The sequence below is a fragment of the Pristis pectinata genome, chromosome 8, assembly GCF_009764475.1.
Source record: "Pristis pectinata isolate sPriPec2 chromosome 8, sPriPec2.1.pri, whole genome shotgun sequence".
Taxonomy (NCBI): Eukaryota; Metazoa; Chordata; class Chondrichthyes; order Rhinopristiformes; family Pristidae; genus Pristis; species Pristis pectinata.
This window is the reverse complement of record NC_067412.1, coordinates 14,690,530-14,715,278: the sequence shown is the minus strand read 5'-3', so window position 1 is coordinate 14,715,278 and position 24,749 is coordinate 14,690,530. Positions and strand designations below refer to the sequence as shown.

Genomic DNA, 24,749 nt, shown 5'->3' with positions numbered 1-24,749 from the left:
AATGGCAGTATAATTTTCCCCATCTAGTTCTGGCAAAGCAGCTAAAGATTTCATTACTGTGCCATTAATCAAAAAGAGAGCAGTCAGAACACTGGAATTTGGACATTGGGGATTGGAGTTAATGATAACCCTAAATTCTTTAAATGCTAATAAAATATAGGCTTCCCACTCATTACCATATGCTAAATAATATCTGCAATGTTGATTTTCTTTGTAATTTGTTTCTTTCAAAGCCCTTTGCTTGTGTTAAAATGTGAAAGCTCAATGCTGTCACAATTTAAGAAAAAAAATTCCTAGATAAGGTATACATCACCTTTTAAATTGAGGGTGTGGTTCGCTGCTGCATTTCATAGCACAACAGGAGTGGAAAGACCAAGTCAGAGATTTGCATGGTCACATTAGTTTCTTTAATAGCACTGGATTTAGGTTTTAGGAGAAAGATTTGGCACCAGTTTCAGTGCCTGAGGCATGCAACTAGAATGTTGTCTAACCTGCAAAGCTTTACAAAGCTGGAGACACCTGGTAACATTCCTCTACATTCAATGTTTACCGCCTTTGTATTCCACACACATCTTCTATTTTGCCAGATAAAAAATTGCCACAGAATTTAATCCTCAAATCATTTAAATGTCTGTAAAGGTAACAGAATTTTTCCAGTCACACTGGTCCAGACATGACATTTTAGAATAATTGAAAAGGTTACCAGCCTATAAATTTACTGACATTTATAAACATTTTTCATTTAAGAACAACAGCTTCCCTGCAATCACTGAATAAATGATTTTGATGAGTAATCCACCAAAAACTGATTTTTTACCTGCTCTTTTACTCTAAGCATCTTATTCTATTGTGTGTGCACCACATTCTACTGTTTTATGTTAGTACTGAACTGTTGTGAATTCGATCTGTATTACAGCCTTGTTTGAGATTTTCTCAGTCCCTTTGAATCCTTGGTAATACTTGGCATACTTGGTACTATGTCTGGCTATTGCCCCGAGTTTAGTGGCTTCCACCAAGTTAGATCCTGCAGGCAACATTCTATCCTCCCAAGTTATTTTTAAAGATGATAAACAGTAATCCACACTGGTGGGAGGTGTCCAGACTGCCATCGTCAATATCTGATTCGTCAGTTCAGCATAATAGTTTGTCATTCATCTCATGGTCAATCTTGAATCAGTCAGTTATATGATGAATTGTCAAATCCACCCTGAAATCCAAATGGATGAGATTCACTGCTTCACTTTTGCCCATTAGTTGTGTTTGCAAAAAAAATCCAGTAAAATCCTAAAATACAATCTAACATCTGAAGCCCAATGTTGATTGTCTTTCTATCTTCTTCCATTGATTAATAGCTTGCACTTATTTAACACTCTTAACCTAGCAACCTGTCCCCAGATGCTTAAATTCAAATAGCATTTTATACATTTTCCTATGAAGTTAACTTAGCACGTTTATAAAGCTACTGAAACCTCATGCAGAAGGAGACAAAAATCTTCCACATTTGTAATAATTGTTGTGCTATTGCATAGGATATGCCCACCACTAGTTCACATGTTTCTACGCATCACATAAAAGTTGGTTAGATCATAAGTCAACCAATATTTCTGCTCTCAACAAGGAAGAAATGGGTCCTCTCAGTTGGAGCTATAGAATTAGTGATGAAAATGAAAACAGAAAATGTTTGAAGTAATCAGCGTTTATGGCATTTAGATAGAATTCATTATATAATTTCCGATAACAAACTTAATGCAGCAAAACATCTGAAGGCACTTCACTCGAGTTTCATAAATAAAAGGAGATATCAGGGCAGGGAGCCAAAAGCTTTATCAAAGAGATAACTCTTAGGACCACCTTGAAGGAGGAAAGGGAGGTAGAAACATTTAGGGAGGGAATTCCAGAGCTTGGGGTCTTAGCAGCTGAAGGCACAACTGCCAATGATAGAACAATTACATTCACAGACAAACAAGAGGTTGAAACTGGAAGAGCAACAAAGAACTCATTCAATGAAAGGAGCCACCCAGGTATTAACTATATATCTTTCTGATAACACAGCCATGTAAATGCATTTAGCACATTTTGTTTTAAATTCCCAATGTACACATTTCCTGCCCCTTTTCCTAAAAACACAATTGCTTATGAAATGAGGAGGTCATCCAACAGGTGTACTTTAACTGTTTGTCCATGGAACATGTATATATAAAAAAAATTTTTAAAGGGTCATGATTCCAGGTCATCTACGTGGACTCTGAATACAAGGCATTTAGTCCAACAACATAGGAACAGACCAATGGCGATGAGGGTCTTCAAAGACAGGTCACACCTGGAGTAGGTGGGGTCAAAATCAACACCATTGGAATTTATATATTCGACTCATTGGTTAGAAACAAACCAGCCTCATTGGTTTCAGCTTCTGCAGTGTGGAATGGTTAGAAACGAACCAACCTCATTGGTTTCAGCTTCTGCAGTGTGGAATGAGGTTAGGTATCAGTGAAGTGTGAGATTGAATCCAGTTACTGATCTGGCTACCGAGATAGAGCTTTGACGGTGGAGTTTGATTCTAGAATCAAGTCTTCATACTATATTTGTTTAGTTAATCATTTGCTGTGGTGTGGCCTGGAATAATGAATTCCGCCCACTGCAATGCAGCAAGGTTTTGGGCTTTTGGCAGTACTGATTAGGCTATGCAGAAGAGTCTACCTGCAATAACATAATACTAGTCAGTAAGTAATCCTGAATCAATCTGCATGTGTGCTTGGATATGAAGTGTACTTACACCGACATACTCCCTGTGGCCTCCTTTTCGAGTGCAGGGATTGCCCAATAACCATTAACACTCGGCTCTAAGGGTCATTATAGCTTTGTTGGTGCATCTTACTAAGGCACACAACTTTGTCTATTACATATTCTTACTTCAATCAGCCTTTTCTAAAGTTCTCTGCGTCGCCACACCCTTTTGAGTTTAAAGGATGTTATGAAATGAATATTCGTTCAGGCAACTTGCATGCAGGACATAGGTGATTGTACAATTTGAAATAAAAGTGAATTTTAGTCAATCTGATTGAAGAGGGTCTGAGTCACACACGAGAAATTTGGAATCTCAGTTGGGAACCCATCAGCCCAATGGTAACCTGATCAATAAGCTGCATTCACGCAGGGCAGCAACTGCGAATGATCGATCAATGGAACACTGTATTACACCAACTCGATACTTTAATGTTCAGCACCTGACTATTGTACATAGGGGTCGGTTTTAAAGGAGACCTGGTGTTGAAAACATTTTCTGTAATTATTGTCAACTTAGTTGAAAGTTTATAATCCACAATATATAAAATAAGGTATGTTCTGAATATAGCAATAACTAGAATGCATTTGTGCAAATAAAGCGTGAATCACTTACTTGGTAGGAGTTGTTGTGTTTTTGGATCTCTTTTTAAACATCTTGACTTTTCCTGAAAGCTGACTCCACGATAATAAATCCTGGATCCTCCACAATCACGGTGATGGTTGTTTTGGAAAGCTATCCTGAGCTGCTGAAAACAGCGCTGCCTTTTCCTGTTTGGAACACCACAAATAGTGCACCAGGTGAACGATACACGATCTCACCTGTCGAATCGACCTCCGCCTCTCCAAACCTAACCAGCGAGTGATTGACAAGGCCTTCTGCCCTGGACCCGCCCACCTTACCGACCAACCGTTGGCGCGCCACGGCATCATGCTTCTTTCCAATTGGTTGCCGCTCGACTTGCTTCCAATGTCGCGCAGCAACCTGCCTTGATTGGCGGTCGGCGATCCCGCCTCTTATTCAGTTCCTGCGTTCCTATTCGCCGCCAGCCACACAGATAGTGGGTGAGTGGGTGGATTCTTGTGTATTCTCAACATCTTCCTGTGTAAAGGAGAGCAATTCCTCATTCCACAGGCAAAATTAACTCAAATGTTGCCTCATTTGGACTGGAGAAAGTTTATCTCCAAATATTCTACGTAAGTTAAATTGCAATGTGTCCTATGTTTATGAATCCTTTTAGTCTAATAGAGACCTATATGACGCCATAGTAACGCAAACCTCTCCAGACCCTTCACTCAATGACTTCTCCTTTGCAGTGACCAAAGTTGTGTAAAGGCTGAAACCATTTTGAAGTATTTCATAGTAAAGTGAATTATCGGAAAGAGATGACTAGAATATTGTTAGAACTCACAATTCTATAAAAGATTTTAACATCCAGGTAAGCAGGCAATTAAAATCTCATTTGACATCATGCTGAGCTTCCAACCTCACAATGCCTCCATTCACAAAGATACTTCCTGTTCCAGGACTAATCCATTGCCAATCCTGCTTCAGACAGTCTGCACTGAAACCCTCATCCATGCTTCTGTCACCTCCAGACCTGATTATTAGTAAAACTGCAGACTATAAACAACAGGTGATGTTTACCACATTCTCTTACCACTCATCAGGGCCCTGGTTCCCACCCTCCCTTTAAACTTAGCTGGGTCACTGAAAAATGTATTTGTAATAGTGTGTAACATCTAAAAATGGTGAAATAAAAGTGGATTGAGATATTAATAATAGCATCCAATAGTTAAGAAAATCTGCCAGTCTGGCATCACCAATTCCTGAGTGTACCAGACTAGAGGTTTTACTGTATTCCAATACAATTATGGTTGCCTTGCATTTCCCTCTTTCTGTAAACTTAAGCTCATCCCTCAATGTCCCCTCTCTCAATATTCCTGTGTCCTTTGTCTTGCATTATGAATTTCTTTCTCAGCCTTTAGCCATTTTGACCTAAAGCACAGATTTGTATCCCTTTCTCTCCACCCCTCTTCCTTTAACATCCTTAAAATCCTTTGCCTCACCTAAGCTTTTAGTCACTCTCCTAATAACTCACCTTTTTGGTCCAGTTAATGTTAAAGGATCCATGAATTGCCTTGGGATGTTTTCTTATATTAAAAATGCTACACATTCTTTGTCACTTGTAGGTTAAAAGTGTGTCCCGTTTTGAATGCTCTATTTTAAAAATGGCCCAGAGGAGATTCATGGACGTACATCATAGATGTGGCACAGTAACTATGATTCACAAAGTTGAAATGTTTTTCAACAGAGCAGAAATAGCCCAGGAATAATTAAGTAGCATTGTTTAAGCTTATGAAGTGTATTGATAACAAAATAACTTGTATTTCAATATAAACAGTACCTTTCGTAGTCTTAGAATGTTTAAAATGCTTTATAGCCATTTTGAGGTGTACTCTTATTTTGTTAGGCAAATGAGGAAGCCATTTTCTTTCTTGCATGGCCCTAGAAGCTGCAAATGAGTTAAAAGAATGAATCTGTTTTTGCTGTCAGTTCATGGATAATACCAATTTCTTTCATGTCCCTCTCTGAGGAAACTCTCCCCAAACTTACTTGACCAAGGTACTTTCCAATTTTCATTTGCCTCACCTTTGGCCTTCAACATTGGCAGGTTTCCTAAAGATGATTTATTAGTGTTGTAGTTGCTGTTAATTGAAAACTGCAAGTGTAGCTCCAACAGTAAAATATTTGTTTGCAGCATATAAACAACAGCTTAAGTTGTTTGTATTTGTGGCACAATATTTGCAAGGTAGTGTCGAGAGCATAAGGATGGCAGATCTGCTAAGTCACACAAAATGCTTACCATGTAATCTAGCTTCATATAAAATCTGCTTCTTCATTTCATGTCATAGAGTTATGTGCTTACTAAACTGCCCCTGTAAAAGGGAGGATCAGTACAGTATGTGCAAAGCCAAGCATTAGAGGCCATTTTTTATATTCAAACAAATGGTAAGCAGGTTATATGGTGTCAATTTCCTGGAGTTTCGATTACCATTTATAGGACTGGTTCTGCTGCATTCATTCTACTAGCTCCTGCTTAATATGATATATTGCTTATTATTAATTATTAGCAGTTTGGCCAGCTTACACAAGGGAGTAAGGATTCCCTAAACTGTTCACTATCCTTGAGAAAACAACCCATTCTTCTAGGTGTAAAAAAGTTGCAGTCAGTTTGCACCAATCAGACTTTCAACATGGCAGTAAAGTTTTATCCTCTCTAGTGAGCAAATCACTTGCCTTTTACATTTCATTTCACTGATTACTTGCCTCCATCAACTTTCCAGCTGATGTCACAAACAGAGGCAGGACCTGCTGGAATTGAACAAGTCTCCACTGTCGTCAAAGCACCAATTAGCTTGAGGAATAGTGGGGGTGGGATGGCTGGAAACCTCAGTGACCTCCATCATCTGCCAGATCTGGCCTTGCTTGATTTGATGAAGTGACCTTTGACTGCCTTTAAAGAACCATACGCAAAACCACATGTAACTTCCAACATAATGGGTGTTTGGGACATAATCTTTCCCCACAGCATCTGGTCGCGTGCTAACTGTTATGGCGAAGAAAATAGCCTTTCTATACGCTGCTGGTCATGAGGTGCTCACCCCCAGCTAATACCAGGTACCAGAATTCCTACTCCCAATCAGCCAGCTATTTTATCGGGATTGTTCCAACTCTAGCAACTCTGACAGGATCAAGAGAACACGTGACCAGCACATGAGAATTCCTGATCCACACATGTTTTAACAGAAAACCATTATTGATTTCTGTGCCTTTATCTCATTGATTAATATTCCATTTGCAATATTAATGGGATGTTTATACTTGGTATATCCATGCACTGTAAACTTTATCCATGTACTGAAAGTACTTTACCAGATTGTTTAGGCCACTGATTGATTTGTTGATTTTCCATTGATCCTCAACCAAGTCACTTAGTGCAGGTACTAGCAGGGGATGAATTATTTCTCTCTGAGGGATAGAAGAGGAGGGCAAGAGAATCAGAGCAGAGCATTGCCAAGAACCTGCATGATTCTTTTGAAACACTTTTGCCATTATCAGAAGTGACTTATCTAGTTCTGCACAAAGACTAAATTCTTTCACTTTCAAGGGACAATACAGAGAATGCAGGAGACATGTGAAAGCCCTTGGGCCAATCTGTTCAGTTTGTGAGTGGGTGTGGTTTTCATGCCATTAATATGCAGCCCCAATCGTGAATTCTCACCAGCAAGAAAACAGTGCTGATGTTTTCGTTCATAGTCTATCAGAGAAGCCCCTCAGCCCCTTCTCCAATTTACTGCAACTTGTTTCATTTCTAACTTTTTCTAGTTTTGATGAAGGTGATTAACCCGAAACGCTAACTTTGTTTCTCTCCATTGAAGCTGCCTGACTTGACGAGTGCTCCCAGCATATTCTGATTTTATTTTATGAGGCTTACCTAAATAAAGGAACGTTAAGTGTGTGCCATAGGTGTTGTAAAGGTTTAGAGATAAATCTGATTCGGTCCTTCAATACAGCTTGGATATGTGCCAAAAGTCATTACAGCTTGCTGTAAGATAGGTGTGGGACTTTAATGGCACTCAGCATGTTCCACCACTCGAGATCATGCTTGAGCTTTGATGTAACTCCTTTCATCGGCCGTTGTGCTGTATTTCTGTGTTGCTTAATTAAAGGTGTCAGTCACAGACCTAGAATTACCAGTTGACCAAACATCACTGGGGAAGGGTTTCAAACTCCTTTCCACGTGTGTGTACAATAATGGTTCCCAACTTTACTCCTCATGGCTCTGGCTCTAACTTTTGTGCTTTGTTCCCGAGTCCCGGATTCTCCAACCTACAGAAGTAGTTTCTCTCCATCCACTCTGAGTTCCCCTTGATTAAAGTCGAAAACCTCAATCAAATCATGCACTGAGTATCTAAATTTCAGGAAATGCAACCGTTTAAATTAGACTCCCTCCAGAGCCAATTTATGCTTTCCACAGTATCATACCCAGAAATGCTCACAGTGTTCTGGGCACAGTCAAATCAAGACTCTACTTAAAGGTAGCCTAACCTCTAGTTAGTTATATTCCAGTCCATACTCTCTGAAGGCCAGCAGTACATTAACCTTTTTGATTATTTTCTACACCTGTTCATAACATGTTAATAATCTATATTCACAGGCCCCCACATCTCTTTCCACCTCCACTGATCCTATTTAGTGAAAATTTCTAATATTCACTATATAGGGTGAATTTCCACTATTTAGAAAGTACTTTGTTCTGAACTTTTGGGCCCAGAGTGGATGACCTTGCGTTTACCTGCACTGAAATCCATTTCCTGAGTCAGTTCATGCATGAATATGTCTTTGTACCTTAGTGCTTCCCTCTAACCAAATTTCACTCACCTATGATATCTGTTGCTTTTAGGGTCCTGAATCTTCTTCACCGAGAGTTACTTTTTGACAGTTATGCACAGACAGTTGTTATTTTGGTCTCAACTTGTGGATACAATACGGCTTTCCCCAGATAGCCCACACTTGGAAACAGATCTTATATCGTCCAGTAAATAAGTCCCACTCCAAATTCTACACATTTGTGTATGTTGAGTGTACTTGTCTTCACCTAAACCCACCATTGAAACAAATGATGGAATTCTGGATGTTGGGGTAACTGAAGCAAGACAAGTTCAAGGTCAGAACCACAGCACAGACAATAAACTGAATAGAAGCCTGCCTTGTTGACATCACTGAGCAGCTTCATCAAGCGAATCAAATCAGAATCATCTTCTCCTAGACTAATGGAACTAGCTCAGCTCCTGAATGCAAGTTAGTGAGAAATGTATCCATTTCATTGCCAGTGTCTGGAAAAAGAAAGGGAAATTACCAGAGTGCCTAAAAGATAGATGACCATAAGAAATAGAAGCTGGCATCGGCCATTTCACCCCTTGCGCCTGCTCTGCCATTCAATTAAACCATTGTTGATCTTTTTCTTCAGTGTCACTTTCCAGCACTAACCCCATATCCCTTGTATCCCCTAATATCCAAATATCTATCAATCTCTGTCTTGAACGTACTCAATGACTGAGCCTTCACAGATCCCATGGATAGAGAATTACAAAGTTTCACTACCTTAGGGATAAAGAAATTTCTTCTCTTCTTTGCGATGAATGGCTGACTACATTTTGAGACTATGACCATATGGAGCTGCAGACTCCTGCAGTCATGAACTGGAATTAGTAGTTTCATCTTAAACTGGAGAGATTACATTTTTGATGAGCAACTGAGAAACCTTGAATACTATTTGGTGGAAAGGGTGTGGCAGACACAAAGAAGCCATTCCTAAAGTACCATGCATAGCAACAAATACAATAGGTAAGGATATTTTTGTGGTATTAGGTTTGACACACTTCACGATACTAAAACCTCTTGTCTATTCATCTCATGGGTCTCATTGTGGAGTACAATCCCTTCTAATGCAAATATATTATCACAATATTTTCTTTTGATTCCCAAAATATTACTCTACTCATTTTGAGGTACACAAATCATTATATGAAGACCTTTTCTAAGAATTGCTTATCCTTTACATTTATAGATTGGGAGCTTGGTTCACACAGGAGCCCATCTATTTGACTGACCTAACGTGGATAGCCACTACAGAACCTCACTGGCCATTATTTGCACATTCCACACGAATTGAAAAATCTTCAGCCATAACCACTCTGTGGTCAGGTCAAGCCGCTGACAGGAATTGCATTCACCTACAACAAACAGAGAGATTTAGGCACCCACCTACACTAGGTGCATTTACAGTAGCAGATTAACCTACAACCAGCAAGTTGTGGCATGTGGATTGAAACCATAGCACCCGGGGAAACCCATGTGGTGACAGAGAGAATGTGCAAACTCCACACAGACAGCGCCAAGAGCAAAGGTCAAACCTTTTAGGGAAGCAACATACAGCGTTTATGTACAAAGGCAGACATTAAGGACTTTCTCCAAGAGAGGGGTCTTGAGAGCATTTATGGAGCTGAGCACACTTGCAAACAGTGTAGGCCACCAATGTACTCACCTCCCTACTGTTGGTAGGTTGGTACAATCAAGAGCCAGTTCTCTTGCATGCTGGCAGAGCAGAAGGTGGTGCTGACTCACAGCTCCAGAGACCTGGGTTTGATCTTGAACCCTGGTGCTGTCTGTGTGGAATTTGCACATTCTCCCTGTGACCACGTGGTTTCCCCCGTGTGTGCCAGTTTCCTTCAGCGTGCCAAAGATTTGCTGGCTCATGGGTTAATTGGCTACTGTAAATACCCCTAATGTAGGTAGGTAGGAGAATCGGAGGGTGGGGGTGATGGGGATGTGAAATGAAAAATGAGGTTACTGTAGATGCTACTGGGTGGTGCCATGGGCATGGATACGAAGGATTGAAGAGCTTGTTTCTCTGCTGTATGTTTCTATGGCTTTGTAGCACTGGAGAAAAACAATGAATTTCCCTTCTGTACTTTCTCCTGGTAACATGCCAAATACAATTCATTAGAACTAGAAAATAATCTCAAATATTCCTCTGTCTAAAACACCGTTGACTTTCAATACTAGCTGTGTTTCTCTCTCTGCAGATGTTGCCTGACCTATTAACCATTTCCAGCATTTCCTACTCCCTACTTCCAGCATCCACAATATTTCAGATTATTGTTGAATTTACAGCCAGGAAGTGCTTCCATCTATCTAGTCTTTTACCGTCTTGGAAAAGGCTGAAGTGCTTCCTTTGCAGTGAATTCTCAGAGATCCAAGGAGTGTCGTGTGAGGCATCCAGGTCAAAATAAACTCTTCTTCATTAGTTCCTTGGGAAAATATAGTGAAAGATGAAACAGACATTCCAGTCAGCTGGCCAATAAAATAATGTACCCTGTTATTTACATGGAATAATGAACCTATTTTTATTGCTGCTGCTTCCTTGTGTGGGGAAGTAGACACATTTTGATCTCTCTCAGCAGAACAATGACAACCTGGATGACCCAGCATTTGAATCATGGCTAATGTGTGCAGGGACAAGCTACAGGGTCTGTGGAACAGCTGTCAGTTTTAATGTTGGCATTAAAGTTGGGCTCATTACACTTAAATCAAACTCTGCTTTCTGGGAGAATTGCAACTGTTTTGTTAGTTTGAAATCCACAGCTCATTAATGGTTAACCTAATTGTTACAGAAGAAGCTTTCCCCAAAAGCATTTCTTAACATAATGCATCTCATTTTGTGTGTTAATTTGTTTGACTTCAGCTACAAGAAAAGTACCAGAGCAACATAGTTATGATAACGGACTGGTAATCCAAAGGCTCACTCTTTCTTTCTCTCTGTATCAGAACTGTCCATTTCTGCCGGTTAGCCATCTGTGACTTTGACTCAGTTTTTCTCTCCCCATTAGTATATCCAGCCCTGCGATTAACAACACATAACAAAGACAAAGAAGCATCATCTAATTCTAACTATCCTTTGGTCTCACCTTACCAGAGATATTCCCTTTGTTCTAGCCATCTCTTCCTCCACCTTCTTGTGACTGAAAACTAAGTAATTTTCTCTCTTTCTCTGTTTTGACAAAGGATCCTGGACTTGTTTCCCTTTCCACAGATGCTGCTTGACCTGCTCAATGCTTCCAGCATTTTCTGTTTTTTTTAGATTTCCAGCATCATTTACTGGCAATCCAAAGGTCTGGAGACATCTCAAATCTCACCAAAGTAGCTGGGGAATTTAAATTCAGCTCATTAAATAAATCTAGCATTGGTAATTGCCAGATTGTCATATATCTTATCTTATAAAAGCCCCTCCAGTTCACCATATAGTGATACAGTGTGGAAACAGGACCTTCAGCCCAACTCGTCCACGCTGACCAAGGAGCCTTCCTGAGCTAGTCCCATCTGCCTACATTTGGCCCATATCCTTCTGAACCTTTCCTATCCATGGACCTGTCCAAATATCTTTTGAACATTGTAATTGTACCTGCCTCTATCACTTCCACCGGCAGCTCGTTCTATATGCCCACCACTCTCTGAAGGAAATAGGCTATCCCTACCTGGTGTTGCTTATATGTGGCTCCACTCTGAATTAGCCTTGCAAGCCACAAGGGGAATTAGGCATAAACAATAAGTGCTGGCTTTTGCAGTGAATGCCACATTCAGTGAATGAATTAACATTAAAACAGCCATTTTGGATTAGATTTGAATTTTCTAATTGATCCAGTTCAGATCCACTGAGGTTGCTCATGGATTGGAGGAAAGGGACTTGTATAGGAGGTTGCAAAGTTCTATAGTGCATTCATGGTGCTGGGGAATATATAAGAAGTGTCCGAAAGGTGCATTAAAATTTGCTTGGAATTTTTCCCATTCTCATTATTTTCCCATTCACAGATCTCTAATGCTATAAACATTTTGGTAACTTAGAGATATATTGGCTAAAAATAGATATTAAATCATGATAAGTTCATAGTATGCTTTAGTTAAAAGTAATTCTTTTCATATCTCTGGATTTCAAGCATTATGTTTGAGTTTTCATAGAAATACTGTATTATGTAATCTGATCCTATAAAAATGCTATAATCTGTGGATAAACTATTGTTTAAATTATTCAGTTCTCTTGAAACAGTGTCCTTAGTTGAAAGCTACTTTAATAGCCTTATTGTTTAATCTATGGCTCAGACTTGCTGGGTTTTCAAAGTTGAAGTCGAGTTTATTGTCATGTGCACAAGTACATGTATGCACAGGTGCAATGAAAAACTTACTTGCAGCAGCATCACAGGCACATAGCATCATATAAGCAGCATTCACAGGAAAACCATAAACTAAACACAATTTTTACAAGAAAGACAGCACAATTAGAACAAAAAAAAATCAAAGTCCATTTTAGTGCAAAGTGATCAGAGCGGTCACAGTGTTGCTGAACTGTAATGGTGATTAGGGTTTTGCCGGTTGGTTCAAGAACCAAATGGTTGAAGGGAAGTAGCTGTTCTTGAACCTGGTGGTGTGGGTTTTCTATGTGGCCATGTGTTTTCTCTTTTGTCAGTGGTCACAATTATGTTTCAGAAGGTGTGATTTGGGTGCCTGAATAAGTTTTTACTAGGGCCTTGAGAACCATGGTGGAAAGGTCATTAACTTTCTTGTGCAACTGAGCTGTTGTTCATGGGTTTGCCCTTCAGCATGAACACTGACTGTCCTGAACACTTCCTTTGTCTTTTGGTGCAGGCTGATTGAAACCAAGGCCTCCATCTTCTGGCCAGCAGCAGTTTATAGCACAAATCCTGAGTGCCCAGCACCAGATCTTTGCATTGTTCTTTCAAAGGATTTTCAATTCTGCATTCAAGCCGAACATTTAACAATGCTGCCTGGCTCTTTAAAATGCCTCAGCCATTTCAATCCAACTGAAGTGAACCATTACCTGACTCCTACAGATTGGTCTTCAACAATGTCCCCAGTTTGACTGCAGTCTTTAAATTAAACTGACCTCTGAATGTTCAGTAGTGTTAATCTTGTGGGCCTTGGATAATCCACTGTCACACATTTAGAGAAAAAGCCGGACTAACTAGACTTCTTGAAATAAATATACCTCCCAAAGCAGTTGAGCGCTGAAAGAACACCAATAATTTGCCTTAGCAAAAAATGCTTCTTTCCTAAGCTTTACGCAGTGTCCTTTCCCAAAACAAGAGCTCAAAGGTGGTCCAAGCTGAGTGGAATCATATCCAGGTAAAAGCAGCTATGAACCGCGAGGTTTGTATTATCAGGATATTGTCAGTAAAATGTCAATGGCTGCAGTTGGCAGGCCATCAGCCAATCATTTGTTCCTCTTAGAAGCCTTGCCCCCCCACCCCATAAAAAGGTGGGTTTTTTTAACAGGAAAATACAGGTTATAATTGTAGACAGCCCAGTAGGAAAGCAGCTGTGTAGTGAGTTCTTAACATTCCAGCATAATGATATTGGCAGAGGTCTTTCTTTAAAGCATCTTTTTTAAACTTATCAAAGCCATGTGACTGAACTGAGGTTGGAGTGTCTTTCATGGTAATTGGTGCAGCACAGGCTGTCTGAGCATTCCAGGAGTGGGCGAGGAGGGAGGTGGATTCCCCCCAGCAGCAGTTTTTGGGTGGGGTCAAACCTGCTTAACACCACAGATTTGTTTGGTTATAAAAATGCTTTCTCAAAATCTGATCCCCCTTCTGATGTGTTTGTAATGGGTGGAAAATATGTGCTGGTAAAATAGCTAGGAAACTAATTACTGCAAGATGAACAGGCTGCTATGAGCAATATTTGACACACTGTATTCCTCATTTGACCTGTTTTGAAGCTAGTTATATCATCCTTTTTGTACAAAATTGCTTTGAGTTACCAGATAATATAAAAAAATATTGCATAAAATAAAAACCGAAAATGCTGGAAACACTTAACAGGCCAAGAAGCATCTGTGGAAACAAAAAACAACCAATTTGTCAGGCTTAACCATTCTGACAAGGGTCTTCAACCTGAAAACTTACTAGATAATAGTTCTCTCTCCGCAGATGCTGCTCAACCTGCTGAGTGTTTTCAGCATTTTCCATTTTTATTTTTATATTTCCAACATCCACAGATTTTTTGATCTCGGTTCAACAGCTCATCATATATTGTTTGTCTGTCAATAGCAGCAGATGGAAATGGCCATCAACCTACAGTCAGGACATTGTTCTCCTCTAAAGTTAACCTTCCAAACTTGATCAAGTCTTTCAGGATAAGCACTGGGATGAAAAGCTCTAAAGCAAAGTAAATGTAAGCTTAAAACATTAAAGCCGTTGTTCAATTCTCTCCATGGAAATCTCTGTGGGAACTTGGCTGCCATATCTGTCTGCAGTACAGAAGTACAAATTCCTTCTTTACATGCACACCACTTGCATTTTACAGCCTTAGTTTAACATCCACCGAGCAGCAGACAGTGCAGAGAGCTGGATGGGTAAAGCTGTACCAAAAGCCTTGGCAACTCCACAGTTATGGCTGGGTGTTGCCCATACAATTGCTTAGACTTTGCATTCCTCAGTTCTATGAGTGTGTCGGGTTGTAGGAAGAACCAGTAGAGCAGGATAAAGCTGCTTGGGTTATAATGAATAGAGAGCAATCAAGTGTATTTTGTAAAAAGTAGGACGAGCCTTCTTTATCTGTCTATGTAAATGTCCAATATTATCATATGAAGGAGAATTATTAACTGGGAGTTGTTTCAGGATGTGTTTAAGATGATCATAGGATTTGTTAGGGTAAATAGAGAGGAGCTATTTCTTCTGATGGGTGAAGATACAGGACATTGAGCCAATGGCCTGTGATGTCTAGAAGCAAAAGCGGAGTAGAGAACTCTATCTCTGTGCATAAAACCTGTAAGGTACAGCGTCAGTCAAAAGCTTCAAAGACAACATCAACAGATTGTTATTAGGCAAGTGTATTGAGTTAGGAAACTACGGCAGGTGAATGAAACTTTCCTGATTACCCATGATCTGATTGAATAATAGAACAGGCTCAACTGGTTGAATGGACCGCTCCTGTTCCTATGAGTCACCAAAGGGCAAGAAAGGTGACTGAAACAGGCAGTTCACAGCCATTATCACACCAGTACAAGATCTTATCATCTCTGTTACGTTTGTAATTTGCATTTTAAGTAGCCATCAGAATGAAAGCAGTAGGCAGTATGAGAGCAGCCATCATCTGTAACCTGGAGAATGACTTTTGTGCAAAGTGAATGATTAGAATCGAAACGTGATCTGAGACATGTTGGAAACCCTGGATTAGGCAATGGTTTTGGTCAGTAGGACCAACCGGCAGAATTTACGCAATTTGTCTTTTAATGGCTGACTTATCGTCAGTTCTGCTGAAGTCATTGGAACTATACCAACCACTTTGTTCACGTACTCAAGATGTATTTTTTTGCTCTTCCAAAATGCCATCCACAAGATATACAATCCTGAGTACAATAAAGAACAATCCTCAAGGATAAATGAACATGAGCTTGTCAACACTGCTGGTCCATTTCTGATCGATTTTCATTTCATTTTATCCCTGCAACCTTCTACATATTGTTTAGTGTTTCTGACAAGGCGAATGTTCCTCAGGAAAATGGGATTAATCCATCTCAAGGGCTCAGATCAATCAGACTGGCACTTCCTGATTCCTGTTCTGAGCCATATATTGGACTGATTTTGATGGGTGTGGTTCTTAGTCTAACCATGAACCACACAATTAGAACCTGTCCTCTCTTCATTACTGTTGTTCATCCTTCAACATACACTACACCATACATACAGGCAGCATGTGTGCGCGTACACACATACACACACATAGATTTAATATTTTGTGTGTGTCCTTTAAGAACTGTAATATGTGCCGATCTGTTCACCTGCTCTCTATGTGGACAGTATACTGTATAGAACTTGCTGAAAGTCAGTTCTGATGAAAGTTATTGACCTGCAAGGTTAACTCTGTTACTCTTACTATGGATGCTGCCTTACATGTTGAGTATTTCTGCTATTTTCTGTTTTATTTCACATTTCTGGATATGCAATTTTTTGTTTTTCAATTGCAAGAAAGTCTGCCTGTCTCTGTAGAGAAGGCACAAGACAATGCAGATGCTAGAATCTGGAGCAAAGAAAACAAACTGCTGGAGGAACTCAATGGGTCAGCCAGCATCTGTGGAGGCAGAGGGATGGTCAATGTTTTGGGTCCTGATGCAGGGTCTTGACCTGAAACATCAACAATCCCACTGCCTCCACAGATGCTGCCTGACCCGTTGAGTTCCTCCAGCAGTTTGTTTTTTTCTATCTGAAGAGAAGGCTATTGTCAAAAATCCTGCGTTGCACAATGTAAGTTCTTTTGTTAATTAAAGTACCTTTGTTTGTTAGTTTAATTTCAGAGCTATCCTTCCGTACCTTAGTGAGTGAAGGAAAGATACTGAGACACACACCACACACATTGCATCGCACACATCACCTCCACTTCATACTCCTGCACTTACACAGACATCCCGCACCTCATTCCATGCACCAAATACCTCTGTGCTACCTACCAGATACAGACGCATAAAAACAGTGTGTACACAGCACAAACTGTGGCCAAGAGAGATTGGGAAAATGTGGCCTGCTTTGAGACCGCTTACAATATTATGAGTTCATGAGAGGCTGAGAATTGTCCCGGATAACTCGCATCTTATTGGTGTTGCTCTGGTGTTACGAGTCAGGATGCTATTTGGTGAATGTCCCCTTAAGACATGGACAGTAGCATAATAGTGTGTGTGTGGTGTCATCACGACAGCAAGATTACAACGTGCTGACGGTTTTGCTCAGTAAGTCGAGAAGAGAGAGAGAGAGAGACTGACTGCTGGTCTCCGTAACAATGGATGAAGAACAATAGTTGTGTCTGTCACTACAATCCATGTATGGATTTTTGGAGCAAACAAGTGGAGTCCACTTTGTCGTTAACCTGTAGTGGGAAACAGGTATTTGTGTAGGAGGCCACATATCGAATGCCTTCGGAGTGGCAGATACTTCGGAACAAAGCAATGGAGATCATCGGAGATTGAGGTTTCATATGGGTTCCATTGTGGAACATGTGGATTTCGTAAATTCTCTCCCTACATTCTCTCTACATTTTGTCTTCAGTCAACAGTGGTTTTGCAAAAGCCTTTGCTCATGTTTCACCTTATGACTTGCTGAACTGAACTTTGAGAACTATTCCTAGACTTAGAGTTTGGGAATTTGCCACACACACACTTTGAGTTTAGTTTTGGGGATTATGTTTGATATCTGACATTTTTACTTTTCTTATTATTACAAGTAGTTATTAATAAAATAGTTTTTAACACTTGTACATGACTTGGTGTGTTTCTATTGTTGCTGGTACGTAACACTCGGAAAAGAACACCTCGGCTCAGTGCCAAATCCCCACTTCCCATCAGTGATGCAGATAAGGCTGGGCATTCACTGAGTGGGGACTCACAGACAGGAATCTTCATCCTATCACCCCGGATCATTTTGCTGCCTGAAGTAAATTCCCAAATGTGAAGCAGCTTGGTGATCCTGCTCAGTTAGTGCTGGGTTCAGTGACTGGCCTCCTGCTCATCGTATCTGCTGTTGATCATTCAAACAAAAAAAAACAGCAATTAGTAAAAGGGTGAAAAATAGCTAATTCTTTATAATTGGTCCTCAGAAACTCATCAAAACCAGAACTCTTAAATTATTGGAAGTAACTTTAACCTAAATACCTCCCATTGAGTTTTAAGGTTAAGGTTAAATCCACCCAGTTTTACTGCCCAGTGAGATTAAGGGAAAGTAATACTGAGGGAGGTGTACTGTCAACATCACTTCCACTCCCTTGGGATTCCCATCCAGTGAATCAGATTAAAATTACTCCAGATACTTTCTTTTCTTTGGGTGCTGTGCCTGGGTTTGTGCCGTGCTGAGGACAGAAGACTCATCGTCTCCATTGTAAAATGTCGTCTAAACCATGCAAGCAAATCAATTCGAAACACGGGCACTCTGCAAAGCTCTGTAGAACCCAATCAGTCAGCACCCAATAAGTTTAGTGTATGTGAACTTTGTGGTTAGTGTGTTCCCAATTTAGTGTTTTGCAATTCAGCACTCACAAGGTGATCTCCTCTACATTAGAAGATTGAAATACAGGTTGGGGACTGCTTTGAAGAATATCTCTGTGAAGAACATCAAGGGTAACCCTAAGCTACCAAACGCTCGTCATTATAATCCTCCGTTCCTCTCCCACTCTGACCTCTCTGCCTTTTGGCTCCATCATTATTTCAGTGAAACTTGAGGAACAGCACCTCATCTTCCCAGCAGCCCCAGGTCACAGTGCTGAACTCAATAGTTTCAGATAACCAACCTTTCCTCTTTTTCAAAACTGGCCAGTTCTGGCATGAGGTCATCCACCTGTAACATTAACTCAGTTTTTCCCTCACCATAGATACTACCTGATCTACTGAGTATTTCCATCATTCTCTTTTATTTCAGGTTTTCAGCAACTGTGATGTTCTACATCTCATGATTCCGTTAATTAATTGGCTTTTCATTTAATTTCCTCTGGAGAGATCAGTTATGATTTAAAACATTCATTTTCCTTTCTTAGATGGCACTGTAAGCAATTGTGCTATGTCTCCACCCTATCACAGTTGCTCCCTTTGTTCTCTCCAGCTCTACCCTACTCTTTAACGTCAAACATGCTTGTTTTCTTACATTGCCAATGCTGATGAAGGCCATTGATATCACGGTTAACTCTTTCTCTCTCCACAGATGTTGCTTGACCCTGATGAGCATCCCCAGCATTTTCCATTTTTATTTCAGGTCTCCAGCATCTGCAGTTCTTTTGCTTTTCAGTGGCCATAGAACTGTGGATCATTCAAAGTATAAAATTCTTCCTGTAAATTATACAGACAGATTTTTGAGACACGTTTATCAATATACAAGCCAAAACGTCATCGTCAATACTGAGATAATCTGCAGCGTTCTTCTATTCCGTATGGGACCAATACTATCCACAATGTTGGCAACAGTGATGAGGTCTTCCAAATCTACTCAATTACCTATTGGGAGACAGTGTTTCCAAGACTTTTTTTAAAACAACCTGACTGTCTGTTACCTGCTGCCCGGTTGTTAACAATGGCTATATTCAGAGATCTAGTAATGTGGATATATTTTTAGTTATGGACTGATTTTCTGGTTCAACAGTTGAGACCTGCTTTATTTCTAAAGTTCAAGTTCAAGTTTATTATCATGGGCGGGCATACTTAACCAGGATATAACTGTCATGAAAGTTAGTTTTTTTTGCAGCAGCAGCATAGTACATTATAACCATGCAAACATAAATTAACATAAACCTAAATTAACAGGTTAATTTAAATAAGTTTTTTTATCAAACAGCTTCGGTTTTTGGTAGAAGGGAGTAGATTTCTTTTATAATAAAATTTTCCAATTTTTCCTTCATTAACTAACTATTACATGTGATTATTAATTTAGAGTATTGTGATCTTAAGTATGATTTAACACCACGTATTCAGTAGTATCCTTACTCTCTTTTTTGATGCATGTACTCTGTATTTTTTCATGGATTTATTAAAAATATTGTAAAGAAATTTAAGTAAAATAAAGTCCAATATAGGGAAGACTTAGCTCTTTTTTGCTATAGTGCAGACTTGTGCCTGAAGGTAGCAAAATAAAGTACTGTTTTAAACAGGCGTTATACCTGTACAGAGGGAACTGTATAATTGTTATTCAAAGCAACAGAGAAATGTGATTTAGATGGCCCTTTTTTTAGGAATGAGGTGGGTATTCCAAGACACACATGTCCCCTAGGCATCAGATGGGTTCCACCTGCCATATTGATGAAGACCATTATAAATTATAAGGCTCAAACCTGAAAAAAATGTTAGGCCTACATAATGCATATTTGAAGCCATTCATTTTGCTGTGTTCATAGGGCACAGCAAGTTTTTTTTTGCAGAAGCAACAGAACTAGGTGCAGCTCATGACTCATTTAAAACCCATATGAATGCTTCTGATAAACACATTCAACAATCCCAATTAATCAAAATCCACACCCATTCTGCAGTAAGTAATAGTGTAACTAGGCCTTTGCTGCTCTCAAGGTGATTTTAACAGCCTGAGAGTGATTAGTAGGATGTCAATTAACCTAGCATCGCCTAAGCAATACAAGAAATCAGCATGTAGAAATTAATCTGCACCATTTTTGTGGTATTAAATGCTATTAGTGGCCTCTTTAACACTCTTCCAAAAATCTCTGAATAACAAAAACACTAAAACTTGTTAGCATCAGTTTCAAAAACATTTAATACTACTCTGTTTCAAGAACAGTGGGCATTAGGAGTCAAATTTTACACATCAGTCAAAGTCAAGTTTATTGTCATATCCACAAGTACATGTATGCACAGGTGCAATGAAAACCTTACTTACAGCAGCATCACAGGCACATAGCATTAGAGACACAACATTCATGAGTAAAGCGTAAATTAAACATAAATTATACAAAATTATACAAGAAAGAAAACAATTAGAACAAAAAACACAAAGTCCATTGTAGTGCAAAGTGGTCATGGTGTTGCTATATTGAGGTAGTGATTAGGGTTGTGCAGGCTGGTTCAAGAACCAAATGGTTGAAGGGAAGTAGCTGTTCTTGAACAGTATCTTGAGTGGCACCTTTCTTCATAGTCCTAACCTCACAATACAGCCAGCACCATGTCAGCGAGTGGGGTGGATTGGAAATTAATGAGTATATGCTTCAATAATGGGAGCGGGATGGCAGAGTTCTTGCAGGGGCCAAAGGATCCTGCCCAAGTTTCTAAGCAATGGTAGCTTCCTTGTGCAAAGGCCTCATTTGGCAGGAAGTTGCCAGGGTGGTATCTGCAAGGCAAGAGAGCCCTGGACTTCTGCGACCCCTCACTACAGCCAAATTCACCTTCCAGATGTGAATGTAAGAGGACATTTATCAAATAACCAAGGTTCCTCGCTTTGATGGTAGAGATTTCCTTGACTTCTGCAATAAAGCAGGGAGCAACAAAGTTATAAGTGGCAAATCTCAGCAGCAACAGCCCACAAGGATGCCAAGGCAAAGTGTCTGAGAGTGTGAGTGACCCTCATTTCTATGGTGAGAGCAGTGCAGACACATTTTGGTTGTTGCTTGATGTTTGCAGGCAGGCCTGCTGAGATTGCCACATATGGAATCTTGTTGCTCCCAACTGCATGTCAGATGTCAAGAAAAAATCTACCAGCAAACTGAGGTACCTTCCATTTATGTTAATGTGACTTCTACATTCACATTTGAAAGGGGCAAATGGCTGCTTTGCAGGATTGCCAGAAGTGCAGGCATTGATGGAAAGCACTCGTACTCTTTCAGATACAGCCCCGGCAGCCTGCTGCTGTGAGTGTCTTTTGTCAGATGTCCTTCTCAGGTTTTCCATTCATTTCTGGTCTAATGGAACAAGGACTTCTTCTGGCCACTTAGATTTGAGGGGTAACATGCTGAAACTACTTAATGGTGTGGTGACTGGGATCCCAGTTTGGATCAGTCTGCTTGAGGTTTGTTGGGAGGGAGTTATGCAGCAGTCTGCATAGGATTGCAGGGCAGATGTGGCCAACCCTTTAAATAACACTCAGACTGAGTCTTCAGTGCTAGTAATAGCTGCGTTTTTCTGTAAGAAAACAACATCTGTCATAATTCAAACCAACATGGTTGAAAATCTCGCCATGAACTAATTTGTATGTTGCACAACCATTGATGTCATTTGGCCACAGTGGATGCCAGTGAAACAGTGCTGGGGCACACTAATTCTTGCAGCAAGAAGTCCATAGCTTATTATTGTCAGTTCACTCAAGAATTGATATGTTAGCATTAACATTATTTTCACTTTTTTGAGGAGTGTTGCATTGATGAATTTCTTGAATTGCAGTGAATTTTTCTGGAGTTATATTGCCACTCTACAATGAAGTAATTTGTATGGTCTTCACACATTGTTGGTGCTTACTAAAAGACCACAGGAACCTCTCAATTTTCTTACTGGTGGTCTTGCTGAGTTCTGATGGAACCATGGAAATGAAAATAAAAGGTAAATAGAGAGGAGGTGAATAGCAGAGTGTTGTAGCGGTTGCTACCGTGAAATAAAACAAGACGCTAGTCGGAGGATTGTCGAACAAGAAGTGGTTTATTTTCCCGCCTTGCGCGGGCCCTTTAAGGGAGACTGTTCCCGCTCAAAGCAACCGGCAATGATGTAAGTACTACGTCATCAAGGCTTTCCCGCGCGTGGGTTCTCCCCGTTGCTCGGGAAAGACGAGGCCCGCCGCCATCTTGGGCCTCGTCGCTCCGACGCCGCGCGACCCGACTGCCGAGCCTGTTCGCCCAACTAAACGGTGAGTCGCCACAGTGTGTTATAATGTGTTTATGACTCGCTCTGCCCACATCCCATTTTCCCTGTCCAAATTGAAATGATTAGAAGGTGCAATCAATCAATGGATGCGACCCAAGCCAATCCATAAGTCATACAGTAAATCAATCTGATGTATTGTGCTAATAGGGACAACTTTGTGTGTAACTAGGCTTGTCTCACCACTCTATATGTGAGAGAACCTAAATCAGGGTGAGAAAGATTTATAACTGATGTCTTAAGCTTGTCAACTCTGTGCAAATGAGACTAGAATATACCTCATTTCCTCATGCTGATAATACCAGGCAGATAGTATGATGCCTTCTCCCACTCCCTGTCCCAGTATGTTAATGCTAAAATCACCTTGGATATCTCTAAATATAACTTTGCATCTTACCCATACATGTTGGCTGCAGTTCAATTGCAGAACCTACTATTTGTGGAGCCTATTATGGTATCTTATGTGTCACCTTTGGCTCAAATGATTGTGGTTCAAATCTTACTCCAGACACTTCAGCACGAAAATCTAGACAAATGTCAGAAGTAATTTCTTTCAGATGGAGACCTTAACCTCAGGCACCAGTTACTCACTCTGACATGAAAGATCCAGTGTCAGTGTCTCAAAGAAGTATGGTCAGTTCTCTTCAGTTTCTTGACCAATATTTGTTCCTCCATCAACATTACTAAATAGATTACTGGCTCATTATCACATTGCACTTTGTGGGTTCTTGCTGTGCATGTATTTGCTTTCTTCTCTACTTTACAACAGTTACCAGCTATCATTGGAAAACTGTTGAAAGCTAATACTAAAGGTATTGTAGAGGACCACTTAGAAAATCTCCAGGTAATCAGACAAAGTCATCATCGTTTTTTGAAAGGGAAATTGTGATTGACCAATCTGAAGAAGTAAGATGTGTTTTGGATAAAGGGAAACTGGTGCGTGTACTATGTTTTATATTTCCAGAAAGCATTTTATAAGGTGCTGCATCAAAGGTCATTGTGGAGAATAAAAGCTCATGGTGTTGTAGGTAACATATTGGCATGGATAGAAGGAGGTTGGGAGGTAAACTTATAAAGGTTTATAAAATTCTGAGGGGCATAGATAGGATAGATAGCCAGCGTCTTCTTCCCACGGCAGGGGAGTCTAGAACTAGGGGGCACAGAGGGGATAAATTTAAAGGAGATTTGTGGGGTAAATTTTTCACAGAGGGTGCCAGTTTTCTGAAATGAGCTGCCAGAGGAAGGCATTTGACATGTACTTAGATAGTCTAATGCAGGGAAACGGGATTAGTGCAGATCAACATCATGGACAAGGTGGGTTGAAAGGGACATTTCTGTGCTCTGTGAAAACCATCTTTGGTGATTTCTTTGAATCAGACTTTTCTAACAACCACATTTTCCCTCTAAATTTCTTCTGCCCATACCTGACAAACTATTTTTTGGGCCCATGACTATGCCCAGTGCTCAGTGGCAATGGTGCAATTGGGCACGGTGGACCAATGTTAGTTCCATTTCTCCAGCCTCATCAGACATGTGCATCGCTCATGATGCAGGAGAACATATGCAATACAATTTTTGGCAACCCTGTTTGTGTGGTTCTAACTCAGTTAGATTGAATCATGGATGACAAACATAGCTGCTTAGCAACCAAAAGTGACACCCTTTTACAGGGAATATGAGCCATTTCAATGAATGAGGAAGAAAGGAAGACCGATATTTTTGTAGCATCTTTCACGTCCCTTTCAGAAAGTCACAAAGCAAATTACAAACAAAGGAATACTTTTGGAGGGTAGTTCCTGTCGAAATGTAAGAAACATTGCATCCAATTTGCATGCAGCAAGCTCCCACAAACAACAATTTGATAACGATTACACCAGATAATTGTTGAAATAATCCTCTGAAATCCTTCTGTTCGCCTGAGAGTACAACGTCTGATCTGAAAGACAAAATCAGTATAGAACAGGCTTACTGCTGGACTGAAGTATCAGCTTAGACTTGTTTTAC

General features: G+C 40.1%; 1 protein-coding gene across 1 annotated transcript in view; it reads right to left on the bottom strand.

The window, feature by feature from the left end:
- Positions 1-3,628, bottom strand: part of ppl (periplakin) — a 70,915-nt gene extending 67,287 nt beyond the window's left edge. Inside the window, exon 1 of the mRNA XM_052022207.1 lies at positions 3,398-3,628. Within this exon, the coding sequence (XP_051878167.1) occupies positions 3,398-3,438 (41 nt within the window). The 5' untranslated portion in view covers positions 3,439-3,628. The remainder of the gene's footprint in view (positions 1-3,397) is intronic.
- Between the last annotated feature and the right edge of the window lie 21,121 nt (positions 3,629-24,749).